Raw genomic sequence first — 20,946 nt, 5'->3', positions numbered from 1 at the left:
GATCACCACTTCTGACCCACTTCTCATCATCATCGAACTTGTTTTGTTTCTTCCTTTGGTTTCTTTGTTTCTGCACAAAATCAAACCCATTAGAAGCAAACTGTTTCTTATTTCCAAAAATCATTTGCTCTTTTTGTAACACGGTTTTAAAAGGAAAGTAAACGTCTTGTTGTGGTTTTGATTTCTTGAGAAGTCCAAACATCCTGAAAACACTTAACAAAAGAGTTAGCAAATAAAAATCCTCACACTCGTGATCACTCAGAGCTCTTTCCACTGGTTCAAAGGATGATAGGCAGTTAAAATTCAGCAATCAAAACCTAAAACAAACTTTTGTGGCAAAAAGAAAACAGAAAGAAAGATAAAGAGATTTTTGATATGGATCCGCCTTAACTGTCCTAAGGCTGGGTTTCTCTTCAGCCAGCAGAGTTTCTCTTCCACCACTCCCCCTGGTTCTTCAGAAGTGATTCAAGCCAATTTTTTTTTTTTTTATCGATTTTTTTTTTTTATAGGCGATCACAAGGGAGTAAAGGAACAGCCCGGATCCAAGAAATAAGAAAAGAAAAACGTGGAGTGATGAGAAGATGAAAGATGAAAGAAAACAAACCAACTAAAGTGGCTCTGACACCACTTGATACGTCCTAGATTGAAGGATCACTTTAGCTGGGTGTTGATATGATCCGAGAAGGCAAATGACACTTCTGGAACTGAGATGGATTGAAAGGATAATCAAGAGATGCGGAATGTCTCTTGATATACCCACGATCTAAGGCTAACCACCTAAGAAAGAATGTAGTGCGTGGCTAACCACCAAACAACACACAAAGATGAATTGGCTGACCACCAAATCAACAAGCCGGTTCACACCAATGAACTAGCTAAAGAACTCTCTCTCTCTCACTCAGAGAAAAAGAAGAAACAAAAATATAACTCAAACTTAGACTGATTTTATTCATAGAATGAGACTACATATTTATAGTGTTTGTAGTCAAAGACTAATAAAGATAATACACGGAAAATAATGCATAGAAAATACAAATTTGACCAAATCTGAATTAATGAGTCAAAGACTCACTCTTCCATGCAGATTGGTCAAAGATGACCCTTCAGATAATGGCCAGGTTCATCCGAACCAGATGGATGCACGGGGTAAAGATAAGGATGCTTGCGGGATAGTCCGAATGGTCCGCCGGATGAGAATGCATGTCCATCTTCGGTTTCTTCACGACCCAAGCTAAGTCTGGCTCGACCGTGAGTCTTAGAATGTCAAGTTGGTCAGGGAAGATGAGCTCTGGTACGGTCAGTTCGGTCGTCTGGTCGTGGTTCCAGCCATAGCTCCAATCGGGACGCACGCGGGACGGCTCGGTCAGTCTGATCGGTACGCTCGGATGAACGAACCTCGGTTAAATTGTTCAGAACATCCTGATCTCCATGCTGGTTGGCTCCAATGGACTGATCCACGAACCGGGGCACATCAGCGAGTTCCCTAGTTCTAGCTCCCAAAAACCTTAAACCTAGTTGAGTCGCGGCACAATAACAAGAAACGAAAAAAGATACAGAAAAAGTTTTATTGATTTCGGACTGAAGTTTTTGAAAAGTTGCCTAAATACCCCTGTCGAGGGTCAAGCCGAATGTAGTTCAATTAAAAGAGTAGAACAAGAGATCAAACTGCCTCTGCTAGTTCGTCTAGTAATCGAGTGCAAGATATAGAAACTAAGCATGTCGAGAATAATACCTAAATTCCTTAGTGCAAAAAGTTCTAAGAATCTAAAAGAATCATCTTTGTGCTCCTTGCCTTGGCTCTCTTTATATATGCCTCCAAGGTCGGTTGTCTTTCTTTTTCCGCCTATGATTCAAGTTTATCTTTTCGCGGAAATATTCTATTTTCTCTCGATCTTCATGATTATCCTTGAAACTTGACTTTTATCTGCTTCTGTGAATATTAGATAGACTGTCATAGAAGTTTTGGCCTCATTCTCATCAAAAATCGAAATTTGCCTTTTGCCGCATTTCAGACCTTTTGGGGCCGTTTCTCGACTCAAGTGTTTTTACGAACCAATCGTCTAGTCAAGATAACTATGGTGTTAAGGTTAACCATTATCGTTTTATACGATTGATTTCAGTTCATACGAGAAAAAAGTCTTTGTTAAATTTATCGTAAAGTTTCAACGGTAATTTTAATCGAGACGAAACAAGAGACAGTTTAGTCGAGGCCCGAAGGGGGGAGAACTGGTTGCCATATGGCGAGTTGGACGTTGTCCATCCTACTCGTCATATGGAAATTTGGACGTTGTCCGTCCTACTCGCCATATGGAAATTTGGACGTTGTCCGTCCTACTCGCCATATGGCGAGTGGGACGTTGTATGCCGTATGGCGAGTTGGACGAGGGCGAGGTCGTTTTGATAGTCCAGATACTTATACTTAGGATTTTTCTGAAATTATTTAAGAGTAGAAATCTTAGACATTGACTCCGTAAATCGCCAAGAGCTTCATATACTTTTGAAACCATTTCGTTTGTTTTACGAAAGTTTTTCCGTAAACCTTTTTCCGAAAGTTGATTTGCGAAAGATTATCTCATGCTATGATGTTTTTCCGCAGAAACTTAACTTTTCGGATTTTGTTTGCTGGAAGATTGTTTCATAGAACTCATTTATCGTAAAATCCTTCCTCTTGAATGTTTATCCGATCATGTTTGGGTAGAGATATACGAATTTTGTTCTTGTATCCTTATGAAAATTAGTTTAGCTTATGCCGTATAGTTTCACCAAAAATATCAGCTCATATTTTCTTACGGAATGAGTTCTCGGAGGATTTTAGCCATTGATTTTGCAATGACCGATTTTGACCCCAACAGTTAGCCCCTCAGCTCGTAAGATTTTACATGTAATTTCTTACGAGGTAGTGATAGGTGTATTCTAGACCTTTACGGTCCAGTTATATGTCGTATACAGATTTTCGAGCATGTTTCTTATGATGGCATTTTATATTGGACCTTTGTCGGCCTCGAGGCTAGCCTTGTAGGCTGTTTTTTGTGGGCTATCTCCTTTCAAAAACGCAAAGAGTAGCCATACGCGGAGATGAGAGAAAGAGTGTGGGTTGTCATCTCATTTCTGACTCTCTACGGATCGTGATACTTGTCCTTGCATAAGATGAGAATATCTGAAGACTTATGTTAGAGAAATCTCATAAACGCACAAATATCGACGAAGAGACGTGTTTTGGAGTCTCATATCGGGTTCGTTGATGCTATGCCTTGAGATGTGTGAGACCAGTGTGCTGGGTTTAGGGCAAGATCTAGGTTTACTAACGGTTTAAGGTGTGCGATAACCACTCGGCTTTTGGATTATCCGTAGCGATTTCAACCTGATTCTGTTCCGATATTGAAGTCTGCGATAGATTCTCGGATTATATGACTCAGATTCCGAGACAGCTAGTCGATTACATTATGGCAAAGAGTTATGAACAACATGAATTTAGGGAGCTGAGCGGAGCAGACGAAGCTGATATAGGTGACCCGACCTCAACACATTAAAATTCATGAAAGATCGAGTTTTCCTCAAGACATTGCAGACTCGACACTGGAGAGCACAAATATATCAAGCAGCTATCTTGCCCTATGTGTAGACAAAGAGATCACCATGGAAGAATTTTTGAAGTTAGAAGATGAAGCACAGCCTGGAGATTTGGGTCCGGACTTGGAGGTAAAGCTTGATGACGATAAGCACACTTCGAGAAAAGATTTGGAAACTTCACCAAAGGCTTCCATCGATCGACACTGTTAGGGTATTTTTGTGTACAAGCGATCCGTGCTCAGCTCTACGGAATGATAGGAGGAAGGAGATGCGCTGTTGAGTGTATTCTCCTGCTTTGATAGTTGATAAACCAGGAGATCCTGCTCTTATGATACTGCCATATGGGTATGGGCCAGTATAGGTCGCCGGTGCCTTTGTAGGAGCTGGGGAGATTGGTCGTTAGGCGGGAGCCGCCTATCGATAGTAAAGATCGCGGGGTCTTCATGATCTATGATCGATGGTTCCGGCTAACAAGGTCGGTCCTTAGGGGCCTCCTGATCTGTACTTGATGGTTTCGGCTACCAAGGTCGGTCCTTGGGTATCTATGCACGGGACCATGGAAGGTGTTTGGATTTATAGCTGCATCCTTCAGTGGGGATTGTGAAAGGCCCCAACCCGGTTTCCTTTACCGCCAGTTCGTCCTTAGTTCGCTTACCTCGACCAAACATGATCGATACCCGATTTTTCTCTAATTTAGGATTTTATCCCAGTTTTCCTCTATGAGGTTTAGTTCAGTACACATGGTTCGCTAAGTCTAATCCAGCAACTTAGCAGTCTACTAATTTTCGCAGCATGATAAACATGTACCTTAATGCCGCGGTGCTTTGTTGTCTGACAATCCATCCATACGCTCCTTCCTTGCTGGCTACATGCTTTCTGTCCTTCCTTATCTAACCAGTAGCTTGATCAGACACTTAACCGAATCCCCTTGTTTCTTAGTCACTCAGCCAACCATCCCCACGAGACCCAAGTAAAAAAAGAGAGACGGCTTGGTCTCCAACCAGCCATCCAGAACAAACAGTACGCTAGCCATGCTTAGCGCTCCAGAACCAGTCCTTGATCACACCCGGATCAGTCAGTACACAGTCGGCTCCACAGCCCTCGATCCAGTCAGTTCTCCCCACAGCCATCCTTCTCCTCAGTCATTCCAGTATCAGTAACACGCCCTCTTGTGCCAAACGCATCAGCAAACTCGATCTTATTTCCAGTCGATCCTCCTTCTGTATGTCGCTGGTCCCGATCGCCTCCAACGATCCAATCAAATCGATCACTTCAGTACCACATCTCTCCATGGCTAGGATCATTCCAAGCACAGTATCTGATCCTTCCTTCAGTTCATCAGAACAGACTGATAGCATATGCTGTCGCACACATATCACACCCAATCCGTACACAGTATCCGATCGGGATTGATCATATCAGTACATCGAACTCAACAGATACGCTGTCTCCAGCCCCGCGACCACTGCCTCTCGATCTTAACCACCACAGGCTCTAGTATGCGTCGCGATCAATCAGTACACGGAAATGTCATTACAGATTAAACCGGCGGTCCCTTTCCCGCGGCTTGTGCACCGTTCCCTGGACTGTAACCACCGTATACCGCAGTAAGTACATCGTGAACCATCGTTCAGTCTGCAGTCCATCTGACGCGACTCAGACCACACCGAACACACCATCGCTCAACTCTAGGACCGTCGGATCAGAACCCGAATGATCCTTTCCGGCGATCTCCGTCTCATCAGTTTCTTTCTCTCTCTATGTTCTGTATCAGAACCCTTCCCTTTCTGATCCGCGAAATAACTCTTAAGGGAAACAGATAGGCGGTTTCTCCACAAACATAACCGCTCTCGCGTCCCAAACAGTCCATAACTGCCTTCGACAGTTTCTCATTAACTTCTCGACAGGTTCATAACTGTTCCGGTAACCAACCCATGAACCGTTCCAAACTGCTTTGCTAACTACCCTTGCAACTGTTCCAGAACTGCTTAGTAACTGCCTCTGTAACTGCCTTATAACCGCTCGGCAGTTCACAAATCCAGTAACCGTCAGATAACTGGTCCCATCAGTTTGCTTAGATTCCTGTACACGTTCAGCTTAGTATCCGTTCCCGTCAGAATGTATACCAGCCAGTCCACACATTGACAAACTGATCTCAGATGACAAGCTCCACTGCTATATTCGGACAGACAGTATCGTCTTAACCTGACCAGTACTATCCAGATGACATGTCCAACATGTCTGTCCCGTCTGATCAGTCCGACCTTGGACTGATTCAGTTCAGACTGCAGGATGGGGATGCTACAAGTCTCCCCCACTTGGAATGAATTCGTCCTCGAATTCAGCAGTTAATAGAACTTTGTTCTATCCAATCAGGACAGTCTCCCCCACTTGGAATGAATCCCAACACATGACATTCATGCCTTAACTCAATTATCAGGCTTTCGGTCACTCGACCATTACTGTATTCCAGACTTCCTGATCACAATCACACGCATCAGATTGGGTCTCAGTTATCGAGTTCCTCGATCCAGTGCCTTCCCACATACTTATTCTCAGCAGACTAAGTTCTGTTCACAAACTTACTTCAGAGCAATCTCTTGATCTTTGGACACCCACTTTTGAGAGAACATAACTCCCAACAGAATTGACCAGTTTACCTCAATTCTCGTAGTTTAAACTCACTACCTTAGTTAAGTTTTTCCAGTCTTTTCCTTAACCGGTCACCGTCATTCACTAACCCAACCTTAGTCCTTCTAGGAATCAGTTCAAACGAGTCTCTGTCTATCCTGACTTGACTGTTTGATTCTCGCACTCTAGTGTTCCTTAGCATGGCCTAACTCCGAATACTAGGAACTTAATCTTTTCCAAAACACATAGATCTCATATATACCCTCACAGTCGTTTCCTCGGATCACTCCCTGATCCTAACCATTCCCGACAACTTATGATCGACATCAGCTTTTCTCAGATCTTTACTGATCTTTATTGACACCTTCGGATCATTCTTGATCCTTACAGACATTTCTTATCGGATCATACACTTGATCCCTTGCACAGTTTTTCCTTTCGGACTCCCAGTTCTTCCTGGTTCACAGTTCCAAAATGGCAAACTTTTCTAGTTCCCATTATTCAGTCGCGGTTATGTCTTATAAACTCAACAGTTCCCAACTACCTCAGTTCATTATACTAAACAGACAGACGTCCTACAGACATGTGATGGCAAACTCTCACTAGTTCCCATCCATGCTTTCATCGCGATCGGAAACCCATAGCAGTGAACTCCTTGAGTTCCAGTAACAGTTCAATTATGTCTTGGGAGGTACATCTCCCAATGACATCAGATTAGGTTTCGGCATACATCAGTACAGACACGCGATGGCGAACTAATCTAGTTCCCACCGACTCGATAACAGTTACGTCTTGGCAACTCTCCAGTTTCCACAAACGTCAGGACAGAACACGCGATGATAGACAATCACGCCTTGGAAACTCTCGGTTTCCATAGACGCCAGAACAGACAGTATCAGTACAGTTATGTGTCAGCAAACCCACTATATTCTTAAGGACATATCATCAACACTAACACTAACGTTTAGTATTCCCACTTGTCAAGTTAATCAGACACTCAGTCTGATCTAGCATTATCATTCCAAGTCATCGAGCAGCCGTCTTACAATTCAGCTAAGTCTTAATGAGCATCTCAGCCATAAGCTCCTTAACTGATCTAGACTCTCGCATGAAAGGGATCAATAATTTAAACTCAAATGATCGTCCCAAATCTTTGAGCCATCACCCAAAATCCAGCAAGCCTTAGCAAGCATCACAGCCCCTAAGTAAATTGTCTGATCTAGACTCTCATCGTAGGAACCGATCATTTACTCCTTTTGAAACTCTGACCACAACTCATCATCTATAGCATCTTGTACCTCCGAGTAGTTTCTTGATCACTTAACAAGTCTTTGGAAAGTACACCTGACTTCCAATCTCTTGTTCTGATAATCGCAACCCTCAGACCGCACAAACCTACTAAGACGATCAAGCTTAGTCAACCTTGACAATTCCTTTGTCCAGTCTCTATATCCAGACTTGCCTACAATCACCACTTGCAAAGTGTAAGTCTTATTCAGATTTTCTGATTTTTCCAAAATCTTTTTATGAAACTTCCAGTTCCATTTTCCCGGACCAGCTTGTCCATTACCTTGAAAATCTTAGAATCATGCTTAAATAATAAATAAGTAATAAAAATCATGGTCCGGAGACCATACAAAACATCAGCTTGCGAGGTTCCTCGGTGGTTAGGCCATGTTTTACATTTGTTATGTAGCCCGTAGGCTCTGTTTCGCTGTTTTGGATGAGTGCCCCTGATGGAGGATTCCTCTTTTTTGCTGCGGTCCCTGGCGGCACTCCATGGTCGGGACCGTGACCGAGATTTGTCTTGTGCCCCAGCTTCTGTAGATTTTCTTGTTATTGGGGATCCGCGGCCAGTGTTTCCTGGTGATGAAGGTTCTCGGCACGGCCATGAGATGTGTAGTCGCATTCATCCACCGGAGCACCCAAATTTGAAGAACTCTGGCTTGGCTAGGTATCTCCGTTTTGCGTTGGCAGGGTACCCTCTACCCCAGATCCGTCCGGTATGATTTCAGAGGAGGTCTCCTCACGGTGCTCATGCCCCACTTTTTCATTTGCGAGATCATCGGTTGATAGTTGATGAGATCCTTGGTGGGCTTATCTATGCGGGGTGGAGGACGAGGATCTTGCTAGATCCATGTCTTCTGAGCAGGTACCGCTTTGGAGGTCCTCGACTGAGACCATGCGAAGCGGTCGATATCGGTCCTCAGGGGGTCCTTCACATGATTCGGGGTCCGCGTCCTCTGAACCGATAGCCATTCGCCTATCTTCTTAACCTCTGGTCTTTGAGTTCGCGGGACCTGAGGTCTCTTCTGTAATTGCTATAAGACCTTGGTTTTTCCCTTTAAGGTGGTCTGGTAGCAGGATTGAGAGTTCTCCTAATCTCCCTTGATTATTCTGATGCCCCAGGGCGTAGGAACTTCACCATTTGATGAAGGGTTGAAGGGACTGCTCCCATGTCATGAATCCAGGGTCGTCCTAGGATCATGTTGTATGCTGATTGACAGTCGACGATCAGGAACTCGGTAGACATGTTGATCCCTTCAGCGTATATTGGGAGAGTGATCTCTCCGCCCGTTTGCTTGACTTCACCGCTGAATCCGATGAGTGGAGTTATTTTTCACGTCAGGTCACTCTCCTCCAGCCCTAGGTCCTGGTACGCAATCTGGAAGATGATGTTGCTGGAGCTACCGTTGTCCACTAGTATTCTTTTCACCAAGCAGTTTGCTACGGTGAGTGAGATAACCAGAGCATCATGGTGGGGGGCCAGGATCCTCTCCTGCTCCTTGGCTGTGAAGCTTATTTCGTCGGTACCTAGGAGCAAGCGCTTTGGTTTGGTCGTCTCCAGGCCGTGCTTGGCGTTGCAGGGGCTTTTCTTGGTAGCTGCATGGCTCACGCCACTTATCTCTGAGCCTCCAGATATGATATGGATCACTTGGTCCTGGCGAGGTGGCAAGGCGGGTATAGCTCCAGCGGATTTCACCGACGCCTCTTTTTTTAGATGGTTCCTGGCTTTTTCTGAGAGGAATTCCCGGAGATGCCTCTTTTGGAGTAGTTCATTGACCTCAATCGTTAGAGCGACGCAGTCTTCAGTTTTGTGACCGTGGTCGCGATGGAAGTCGCACCAGAGGCAGGGGTTCCAGAACGAGTCAGGTGCCTTCATCTTTTGAGGCCACTTGACCTGTTGGCCCATCTGCCTCAAGACGTTGACTAGCTCCGGTGTAGATATCGAGAGATGGGAAATGTTGGGCCAAGTGGATACCGACATTCCTTCTTCCTTTTCCAGGGGTCGGTACTGGAACCTGCCCCGGTTTCTATTCCCGGAGTCCTTGGTAGCTCTTTGGAAGGATCTTTCATCCCGATTTCCTTGATCTGATCGAGCTGACTTTTGGTCCTGCTTCGGCTGGGCTTTAGTGCGGCTAGCGACGTCTTCATTCCACTTCACTTGCGCCCAGGCTCGGGATAACACATCTTCCATGGTCTTGCAGGGATACATGGTTAATTCTTTGTAGAGGCCCCCGTCTGGAAGCAGGCCCCTTTTGAACGCAGAGATCGTGGTAGGGATGCTGCACTCGGGAACTGCCACCTTCTCTTGGTTGAAGCGGGCTATGTAGTCTCGCAGGGGTTCTACCCGATTCTGAAGAATCTCGTAGAGACCGTCTGAAGTCTTCTTCAGTCTCCTACTACTTGCGAATTTCTCCACAAACTTGTCGCTAAGGCTCGCGAAAGAGGATATGGATGGACCTGGTGGGTAGGTTGATGAACCATTGTAAGGCAGGTCTGATCAGAGTGGAGCCAAAACCTTTACACATTGTAGCTTCGCGGGACTCTTTTGGAAGTGCAACCGTGAGCATCCGCTGCTTGTACTCAGCGATATGATCGTCGGGGTCGCCTATACCGTTGTACATCTTTATGTTGGGGTAGGAAAACTATCTAGGCATCTCGACCGAGGCGATTCCTTCCACGAAGGGAGTATCGGCGTAGGAGTCCGGGTTACTCCTTCGGATTGGGGGGGCTACTCCTGGTAGGCGTTCCACTATGGACTGCATGGCATCGAATCTCTTGGAGAACATCGGCTCGAGGTAGGCAGTCATGGAGGACTCTGTCGCTGATATCTTCTCAGGTGTCTCCTTATCATATTCTGGCTCGGAATCACTCTCCTCCAGGTTATGGACTCGAGGATTCTCAGCCCATTCACGCGTTGCCCCGGCTACGCCTGACGCAGGAGGTGGATCGGTTGCACCTTCTCCGGAGTTAGGAGTGTTTAGATTCCCCGTAGGTCGAACCTGAGTGTTGAAACGACGCTTCTTGTTGACTGCCGTGTTGCGGGCTTGGTTTTGATCCTGAAGGACCGTATTCTCCGACTGCAACTGGCTGATCTTTTCGGCACTTTGCTCCAGCTGTTTGGAGTGTTCGTCAAGTTTCTCCTTCAGACTCTGGACTTCTGAAGAGAGGTTGAGGTTTTCCCCGGTTGCTTCTCTAGTTCGATTCATCTCGGTTATTTGGCTCTGCATGACGTCAACTTTCTTCTGGATTTAAGCTACTCTTTGGGCAACATCGGATGGCTCGTTATGCTCGTCCACCGTCATCGTCACGTAGTTTGATTACTCCCCTCCTTCTAGCACCGAACTGTTAGGGGATTTTTGCGTAGGCTCTTTTAGAGTACCACAGAACGATGGATAAGCTGGTTTTTTATGAAGTGTTTGTGTATGTTTCGTGGGGATTTAGCAAGATAATGAAGATATAGTCTTGAAGAGACTTTTATTAGACAGAACAAGCAAGAATAAGCGAGGTTACAAAGTATTAGGTAAGAACCCTAATTCTAGCCGTCTAGCTCTAATATCTAAGCCTTGGAGAAGTCGATCCCTTGCTTTAGGGATTTAGGAGCTCTTATATAGTAGTCTTGAAGTCGGTTCGATTTAAGTTAAACTCTTCCATATTCAAAAAAATGGAAGGATCTCCTTGTCGCAAGTCTTCCATTTCTTGGAAGGGAGGTCGGTCCCTGGGACCGATCCCAGGGTTCCTTTTAGCGGGGACCTGGAACGTTCCTTTATTGGGGACCCGAGGGCCTGGGTCCTGCCTGGAGGCTGGAGGAAATGATACCGGGATATTTTTCCCCAACACAACTCATTAGGCATCTGTAGGATTATAATCCCAAGTTTCCTGAATAAAAACCCTAAGTCTAGCTATTTCCTTTTAAGCACCAAAACCTCAACCAATCAATTGAGCAAACACTTACTTGATTAAACACTGCAATTTACATTTAAATCATTAAAACATCCTGCTTAACAAATCATATTAGATTTCTTAGGTTCCCTAGCTTCCTGTGAATTCGATCCCTAAGTACTACAACTCGACCTCTTATTTGAGAGAGTATAAATCACTTCTTAGGGTAATTTGAGTGGTATCAGTGGTCCGTGGGACCGGACCCGGAGTACTTCCTAGCGGGCACCCAGAGGCCAGTGTCTTGCCTGGGGTCAGGAGAAATTCAATACCTGGGTATTTTTCCCCAACAGTTTGCCCTTATTGCTCGATTTCGTCATCGAACTCGGGGAATAACCTGTGCACTCAAGTCAACCGGAGTTGCTCATTCTCAGCAGGCTTCCGTTAGGCAGGACATCGCTCCAGTAATCCTGCTGTCCCAGGTTCCTCTCAGGCCGGAGCCACGTTCTGAACCCGGGGGAGGACCGGTTCCCTTATAACTGACCGGGATCTGGCGCTATTTTCTTGAACGGCTGATTTCTTGTTTGAAGATGGAGAAGCTCGGAGCTTTTAGCGATACTTCGAAGTTGGCGGAGCCTGGAGCTCTGGTGATTTCCGAAGGAGAGGCCTGAGCTCTTGAGCACGATGCATAGATGCAGGTCTGGGGGGTGGTGCGAGACTTTGTCGAAGGTTCCTGATGCTTCGAAGGATACTCGGGTTGATTCTTCTTTTGGAGGTTTGCACCTTTTTTCGAAACTTCCCTTTTTAAGGAGGATTTTTCTTTCTCTTGCAACGACCGAATTTCCTTTTTTTATGCTTGTCGTTTATGCCAGGGATTCTCTGGAATATTTGGAAACATCCCTATTTCCTTTTCTGGCTCTGCAAAGAGGGGTGATCCTGATGTATATAAGGGCTTGCGATATCGTCTAGTTGGCCTCAATCCAATTCCAGCGCTGACTTCTGGTTGAGAAAGATGAATCCCGAACTGCTTGCGTTTCTGTCCTCACTCGTGGGTGGCCGTCCAAGGCCACATCGTCTTTTCACCGATCCTTTCTCATCTCCTATTCCTTCTTGGGGAGATGTTCCAGAGGCTGACAATGAGGCGGTCCCGATGGCACCCCTGAGATTTCGCCGTTCCTGTTTCTTTGATGATGGTCCCCGTTCTGAGATCCGAGAGGGAGATCTTGCTTATATGCGGAGGAAGTATGCCATTCATCCTTCAGTGGGGATGAGGAGCACGTAGCGTTTTAATACAGGTACTTTCATATGTGGTATTCTAGGGACCCCGATGCGCCTTTGGAGGCACATGGGTTTTAGGTAATTTTGACAGCATACTCAGGCTTGCGCATACCCATTCATGCTCTATGTCTCATACCCATTTCGAATTTGTGTGGACGTGCCACTACGGACGTGCCACTTTTTTGACAAGGGTTGGTCAGGATCGGAGGCCTCTAGAGACCTGATCCAGCTCGTATGCCCCTTTAAGTATGGTGATTTTCCTGCTGCCTTTATAGTCGAAACTATTTTTTATTATAAGCTTTGTCCGGAGACGTTTAGCATACATAGGAGTAGGAAATCAAAATGCTTAAATAGTATATAGTAAGATAGTAGAAGTCATGGTCCGGAGACTCTATTAAAAAATTATAGGCTTTGAGGTGCAGGGTGTTCCAGCAGTTGGGTTGTATTTTCCCTTTGCTATCTTGTAGCCTGTAGGTTCCTGCTTTCCGCACCTCAATTACCTTATAGGTTCCTTCCCACCCGGGGTGAGTTTGCTTGTAGTTTTCTCTGCTCGTCGTAGAACCATCTCTCCTTGCTGGAAGGTCCTTGTTTTCACTTTCTTGTTGTATGTCCTGGCAACGTCTTGCTGGTAGGACGAGTTCTAAGAGTAGGTGGAGGCTCAGCGTCGAGGCTCAGCGTTCTCTTCTTGAGAGGTGGACCCTGAGACCGTTGTTCTCACGTGCATCTCCATGGGTATTATGGCCTCAGAGCCGTAGACTAGCGAGTAAGGAGTTTCCTGCGTCGCGGTTTTGGGAGTGGTCCGGTAGGCCCAGAGGACTCTGTACAGTTCTTCTGCCCACTTCGCGTGGGAACCCTCCAGTCGCTTCTTAAGCATGTTGACTATGGTCTTGTTCGTGGATTCCGCTTGCCCGTTAGACTAGGGGTGTGGGGTGTGGCGAAGGTAAGCTTTATGCCCCAGTCCTTGCAGAACTCCTTGAAGTTGTGGCTCGTGACTGGGGTCCATTTTCTGTGACGATTGTGGGAACCGAAATTTGCACTGTCGATTTCCGTTTAAATAAGGAAAGTTAGGAAAACCCAAATTTCCCAGAGGTCCTGGATATCTGCTAAACCACACGCCAAGCAATCAGAACACGAAAGTAAAGACGAAAAGAAATAATCAATCGTAAAAAAGAGCAAAAGGTGTCTTATTCCGAATTCGCGTATGAGCGTTACAACAAGGTAGAAGCTTCGGCTATAAGACCTATCGGCGAGATTCCTAGTTCTAACAACCTAAGACTGCAAAACCTAGTTAGGTTGCAGCTCGAAATAACAAAAACGAAAAGTTGCTCTCAGAAAGTTCTTTTTTGTGCCTCTCGCCTAGGACTCCTTATATACTCCCCCCCCCAATGTCGGTTTGAGCTTTTCCCTTCCTGCCCTTAAGCCGTCATAACTCGAAAATGGAGATATTCCATTTTCCCGATCTTCATGATTATCCGCGGAAACTTAACATTTATCTACGGAATTTTGACATTTATCCTTTCTTGCGGACTAAGTATAAACCGCTATAGTTTCTATGGGCTTTTCCTTAAAAAATCGTAACTGGGTTTCTAATTGCATTTTAGACCTATTTGGGCCGTCTTTCGATTCAAAACGTTTATCACGATTTTTATCGATAAGAATGAACTTTCCGTGATTTTTATTAGAAAGTTTAAATGATAACTCCAATCGATGGGAGTGAGAAATGATATGACTGCGGTACATGGGAGCTAGCATTGAGGAACAGACGAGAATGCACGGATTTGGGTCGTACCCGTTGATCGATGTCCGAGACAGTTCGGTCGCTACGTAGCGACTGGGTCCGCGATGGTACGGTCGCTACGTAGCGAACAAACGAATGGCTTGGTCGGTCACTACGTAGCGACCGTCTCGATTGCGGATCGGTCGCTGAGAGGCTTGATCGGTTGCTACATCGCGACCGACGCGTTGCGGGTCGGTCGTTACGTAGCGACTGACTCATTGCGGATCGGTCGCTACGTAGCGACCGACCGAGAGGCTTGGTCGGTCTCTACGTAGTGATCGACTCGTTCTCGGGTCGGTCGTTACGTAGCGACCGGCTTGTTCGTGGGTCGCTCGTTACGTGGCAACCTTGTTTGCATCTTTTTCCGACGTTTCATGAACGTGTTTTTTAGTTTCGATGAATGAACCAAGATTAACGCAATATTTCACCGCAAGACTTTTCGTAAAAGTAATCTTTACGAAGAATAATTTTCGTAAAAATGTTCATGTTAATTTCCGGATATTTGGATTTTAACTTCGTTGTGTCCGTTTTTGACCCCAACATATTTCCGCAAGGGTTTCTTTACGAAAATTAGTTTTCCGAAAAGTGTTTTTATTGCGGGAAATATTTTCTGGGGACTTTCAGACATTGATTCTGTCGTGACCGATTTTGACCCCAACAGTTAGCCTACCAGCTTGTTAGAACCATGAGCTTCTAGCGTGAGGTTCTAGCGAGTGGCTTGGCAAGTTTGGCAAGTTAGGTAAGTTAGGCGGAATTAATGGTTGAAAAGGTCCGTGGTAAGTGCTCTTCTCGCTCTTCTAAGAGTGGAACGCGATAAGATTGGGGCTGCGCCTTATGACGGCTGCCTACACACCCTTGTTGAAGGGATCAAGCCTTTCGTAGTTCGTCTTGGAGTTAAGGTTCTTATGACCTGTTTTCCAGCGAGACCTTTACGGTTTTGTTTATATGTAGAGGTTATCAGGCATGTTGCTGCCGATGACATTTTATATGGGTGTAGAGGGAAGACTACGAGTTGTCATCTTGTAATCTAACTTTGTGTGAACTGCTATATCCGTGATCTGTTTCGAGAGTTTTTTGCAGTGTGTAAACTTGCGGACTTTCTGAGGTCGCTCGAATATTGGCCAAGAGACAAATTTTGGGATCTCGTATCAGGGTGTTTGATACTATGCCTAGAGATGTTAGAGACCAGTGTGATGGGTTTAGTGCAAGACCTAGGTCTAATCACGGCTTTAGGGGGTGCGATGACTACTTCGACTTACGTTTCCCGTATCGTTTTCGACCTGATTCCAACCCGCTTTAAAGTCCGTGATATGTTCTCGGCTTACGTGACTTGTATGGTAGGAATCGAGCATCTCTTTGAGGACAATTTTTAAGTCTCCCGAAAGTGATGACCAAAATTTCGGATTTTTATATAGCGCTATTACCCTTGTGTCGGGTGTACGAGAGCTATCTCTGCGAGATAGCTAAGTCTGTTTAGGACGTTAAGAGTTTGTTGTGATCAGCAACAAACTTATCGGTAGATATTACCGTTTTTGAGCCTTCGCGAAGAATACGTGTTTGAGAAGATGTTAGTATGTATGGCTGTTTGGTCTTCTAAGAAGGTGCCTTTATCGAGGAAGGTAATTTTTTTGGAAAATGGTTCTTCAAGCGTCTGCGACGTCTCGTAATGCTGAAGATTGATTTTTTCTTTCGTATGCCGCGTTTCGTGCTTGAACTGTTCGCGGGCTTGAAGATGTTTCGCGATATTGCAAGGGTCTAGTCTTATCCCTGCATTTGAGAAACATTCTTGTTTGTCTAAGAATGTTCGCAGCCAAAATTGTTGTTCCTGTTTGGATGCAAATAATTTGATTTGGATCGATGAATTAGGACCGGGGGGTCGCGTAAATTTTTCCATGGGAAGAAGCGTTTTCCTATATAGTGCTTGGTGAAATGTTGGCCTTCCGAGATCTATTTCGTGTATTTTTTAGGATGTTTCGTATAGCTCTAGAAGCTTTGTCACGAATTTTTCCTTACATGCCGCGTATTATGGATAAAACGTAGCGGGCTTAAAGTGAATTGTGGAATGTATCGAACTTGGTCGATTGTCGACAATTTTTGGTTTTCCGTTAAACGTTTTGTTGTTAGGACTGAGTTGCGTTACGAAGAATTTATCATATGATTTCTGACTGTGAGCTATACGATAATTATTCTCTTAATAGTCACACGACGTTTTTAGACAAATCGTAGATTATCGTTTAGCCGTTAAGTGATGGAGCGATGGTTTCTCAAATAGTTTGGCTTGACGTGAAGGATGTGTTCACTCAGATAGCCAAGGATGTTATAGGTCAAGGATTAGACCATGGTACTTTCACATGTTAGTTTACGATCGTCCTTAAAGGGGATGGCAAATTCTGGTTTGGACCTTTACTGGAAGGCGTAATTGACCGAGGGCCAAAGAGCGCTTATCGAGATTGATATGCCAAGTTTGCCAGAGTTATCCATGTTAAGATGGCTGATAGTCATATAAAACGATTCTATGCTTTAGGTTTCAGTTATACGATGAATGTTTCGTATAATGTTACCTATAGTCTTATCAAAATTGATTCGTTTTTGTCTGAGGAAGACGTAGCCTAAGAGGTTTGATACGGAACCAGTGCGATACACATGTCAAAGTAGCGTTGTTTCTGCAGGTTTTACGAGAAACGTTTCTGCTGTGATTTCGATCTTAGGTAAAAGTTTCTTGGAGTTACGCATGGAGTGTTACCGAAGTTTATTTCACTACGATCTAGTCACAGAACGTTTTTCATTGGTTTTTTGAGTGGATTCTCATGACACATTCGTTTCTGAAACGAATTGGTCAACCAGAGGTAGATCTAGCCAAAGATCGGGAAGAAAGTGAAAGAAATGCTTTGATGCTTGAAGATTTCTCGTAGAAATTTTTATACGAAAATGGCTTTATAAAACCGGAAAGAGCTTCGAGACTTTGGCTAATCGCCGAGTTTCAATATGATATTGGTGCAGGTTTTCTATACGCATGATTGCGACAAGAAATGTTGTATAGTCTTTGGAGATATGTTCATGATCGTCTGGATATGTTGCTAGCGTTTAGACGAATTTTAGATTGTCGTTTGCTTTTTTGGGACGATTTATGGAGGCATCGTATTGCCTAAATGTTTTTCTGCCTATTGTTGCGAGAGTTTGCTTTGACGAAAGTGTTTTCTTGATGACAAGGCAAAAGTTTTTGAAGTTTGGGAGTATACGAGTATAGTATATGTACCTACTTCCCCCCCTATTTTTGTACGAAAGAAAACGGTTGAACCGATACTTTGAAGGGTTGTGTACGTTTCTTCTTCCGAGGATTGGAATGATCGACAGTCTTGGTCGATTTAAAGACGACGCTGGGACTGTGAATTGGATGTTGACGACTTGGGATATGTCGGCTTTAAGAAAGTCGCTAGAAACGAATCAGTTTTAAGACGACGTTCGTGCCTCTAGTTCTTTCTTTCTTTAGGAAGTGATCTGAATATGCGTGGCGATCGTTTCTCGATTTTCAGAGAGTTTAGATCGGTTTGCAAGATCTGCCTGAACAGTCATGGAACAATATACTGGGACAGGAAAAATCGCCTAAGACTTAGTTCGCTAGACTATCCACCTAGGTTTAAAGTTCCCTAAAGTTCTACGGCAGTCTCAAAGGCTTTTCTATTTCTTAGTAATCTTCTACGAAAATTCCAAGCCTGATTTCAAGTCGGAAATACCTTAGTTCTCTAGAAGATTCGGGTTAGCCTCTTCTCCGTTTTGCTTGCTCCTTTGCCCTTACTCTTTTCGTGTCTGTCTGCCCATTTCGAATAGCAAGAATATTGATTCTTCCTGGACTTCTCTGCTTTCCTGGACGCGTTTAGGCTGCTGCCAATATTTGCGGTTTTCGTGATCCATCTTTCAATCTTAGTATCGTTGGATTTACGAAAATGAATGAGCATCTCGTCAAGAACTTTTTTAGCGTTTAGGAATCGCCACAGAGGTGCCAAGGATGATCAGGAAGACTTGCAGGTGATGAGATTTTGGCGACAGATCGAGGCGCGGGAGGAAGGATGGTGAGACCGTGGAGAGAGGCGGATGGGCAAATTTTGATTCTCGGATTTCGTTCCATCTCTTTCCTTATCCGAGATTCTTTTTCTACGATTGTTGTTAGATTTTCAAAGGTTGTCAAATGTTGCCAACTTTAGTTTTACGAAAGTTTTTTCGAAAAATAATATGGAGTTTAATTTTACGAAAGCTATTCCGCAAAATTTATTGATTTTAATTTTATGAAAGTTGTTTTGTAAAAGGTTGTCGAGCTTAATTTTTGCAAAGGTTATTTCGCAAGATGTTGTCGAGCATAATTTTATGAGATTTGTTCCGTAAATAAGTTTTCAAGTTTTGGTTGTACAAGAGCCGTGACGAGGTTAATTATTGCAACCAAACTTAATCAGAAGTTTTTCTCATATCCGTGGGATTTATCCATGGTATTGATCCGTGGAAGTTTCGAGTAGTTTTTTCCGAAGTAAGATTTAGGTGACAAACATCGACAACTCGCAGAATTTGTTACTATGGAAGTGATACTTGAATTATGACGAAACCTTAGGCTTCAGAAAACATTTTTGCGGTGGGGATACGATCTCTCGTTTTGCTTTATTTAGTCTTCGTCAGCCGTTTTAGGTTTCGAGTGATTCTATAGAAATTAACTTTGTTTCTCTGAAAGTTATTTGGAAGAAGTACAGCCGTGGGGGTTTCATGACCGATTTGCAGCGCTTCCTTTTTCTACGATAGATCTATGGTTTTTCCGAAAGATATTCGGAAGAAGTACAGCAGCGAGTTATGTACCCGATTTTCTGTGCCTCCTTTTTTCCGCGACTAACCTAGGGTTTTTCCGCAAGATAGTCGGAAGAAGTACAACGGTGAGTTATGTACCCGATTTTCAGTGCTTCCTTTTTTCCGAGACTAACCTAGGGTTTTTCCGCAAGATAGTTGGAAGAAGTACAGAGGCGAGTTATTTACCCGATTTACTGTGCTTCCTTTTTCCGCGACTAACCTAGGGTTTCTCCGCAAGATAGTCGGAAGAAGTACAGCGGTGAGTTATGTACCCGATTTGCTGTGCTTCCTTTTTCCGCAATTAAACTAAGTTTTTTCTGCGGTTCTAGGGAGAGGAAGTCTTACTTTTCCGAAAAGTTTCCAGAAAACGTGTTTTGGTAAAACTCTTACGCGTTGAGATTTCTTTAGTTCGGTAATGAGCCAAACTTACGGGGTTTGATAAAATTTATCGTTTCCCATTATAGAAAGAGAAATCGCGAGATCGTTTCATTGCACTTCATGTGGCGAAAAGTCGCGGCAAAGTTTTCGATTTTCTCAAGAACTATGGCGTTTGCGTAAGCGTTGGCCATAGGCGCAGTGGCGGCTGGAGTTGTCTTACCAGCGTTGTTGCGAACTGCGATTTTGTCTTTCCTATTTCCAGACATTGTTTTGATCAAGCGTTTTGCGGCTATGAGTTTAATCCGTACCCCCTGTCCTTCTAGCGCCAAATTGTGGGAATCGAAATTTGCACTGTCGATTTCTGTTTAAATTAAGAATGTTAGGAAAACCCTAATTTCCCAGAGGTCCCGGATCTCTGCTAAACCACATGCCAAGCAATCAGAACACGAAAGTAAAGACGAAAAGAAATAAGAAATCATAAAAAAGAGCAAAAGGTGTCTTATTCCCAATTTGCGTATGAGCGTTACAACAAGGTAGAAGCCTCGGCTATGAGAGCTGTCGGCGAGATTCCTAGTTCTAACAACCTAAGACTGCAAAACCCAGTTGAGTCGCAGCTCGAGATAACAAAAACAGAAAGTTGCCTAAATGCTCTAAGTGCTAACTTTGCTCTTAGAAAGTACTTTTTTGTGCCTCTCGCCTAGGACTCCTTATATACTACCCCCAAGGTTGGTTTGAGCTTTTCCCTTCCTGCCCTTAAGCCGTCATAACTCGAAAATAGAGATATTTCATTTTCCCGATCTTCATGATTATCCGCAGAAACTTAACAATTTATCTGCGGAATTTTGACATTTATCCTTTCTTGCGGACTAAGTATAAACCGCCATAGTATCTATGGGCTTTTCCTTAAAAATCGTAAGTGGGTTTCTAATCGCATTTTAGACCTATTTGGGCCGTCTTTCGATTCGAAACGTTTATCATAATTTTTATCGATAAGAATGAACTTTCCGCATTTTTTTCGTAAAGTTTAAATGATAACTCAAATCGATGGGAGTGAGAAATGATATGACTGCGGTACATGGGAGCTAGCATTGAGGAACATACGAGAATGCACGGATTTGGGTCGTACCCGTTGATCGATGTCTGAGATAGTTCGGTAGCTACGTAGCGACCGGGTCCGCGATGGATCGGTCGCTATGTAGCGACCAAACAAATGGCTTGGTCGGTCGCTACGTAGCGACCGACTCGATTTTGAATAGGTAGCTGCGTAGCGACCGACTCGTTGCGGATCGGACGCTACGTAGCGACCGACTCATTCTCGGGTC

At 44.3% G+C, this 20,946-nt stretch overlaps 1 protein-coding gene across 1 annotated transcript; it reads right to left on the bottom strand.

The window, feature by feature from the left end:
• Nucleotides 1-8,821: 8,821 nt before the first annotated feature.
• LOC106334119 lies at nt 8,822-10,109 on the bottom strand. The gene is made up of 2 exons (XM_013772462.1): nt 10,004-10,109; nt 8,822-9,945 (listed from the first exon to the last, which is right to left on the bottom strand). Exons 1-2 carry the CDS (start codon nt 10,107-10,109, stop codon nt 8,822-8,824), a joined length of 1,230 nt encoding a protein of 409 aa, XP_013627916.1.
• Nucleotides 10,110-20,946: the final 10,837 nt, after the last annotated feature.

Source organism: Brassica oleracea, chromosome C1, assembly GCF_000695525.1.
Source record: "Brassica oleracea var. oleracea cultivar TO1000 chromosome C1, BOL, whole genome shotgun sequence".
Taxonomy (NCBI): Eukaryota; Viridiplantae; Streptophyta; class Magnoliopsida; order Brassicales; family Brassicaceae; genus Brassica; species Brassica oleracea.
This window is presented reverse-complemented; position numbering and strand designations above follow the sequence as displayed.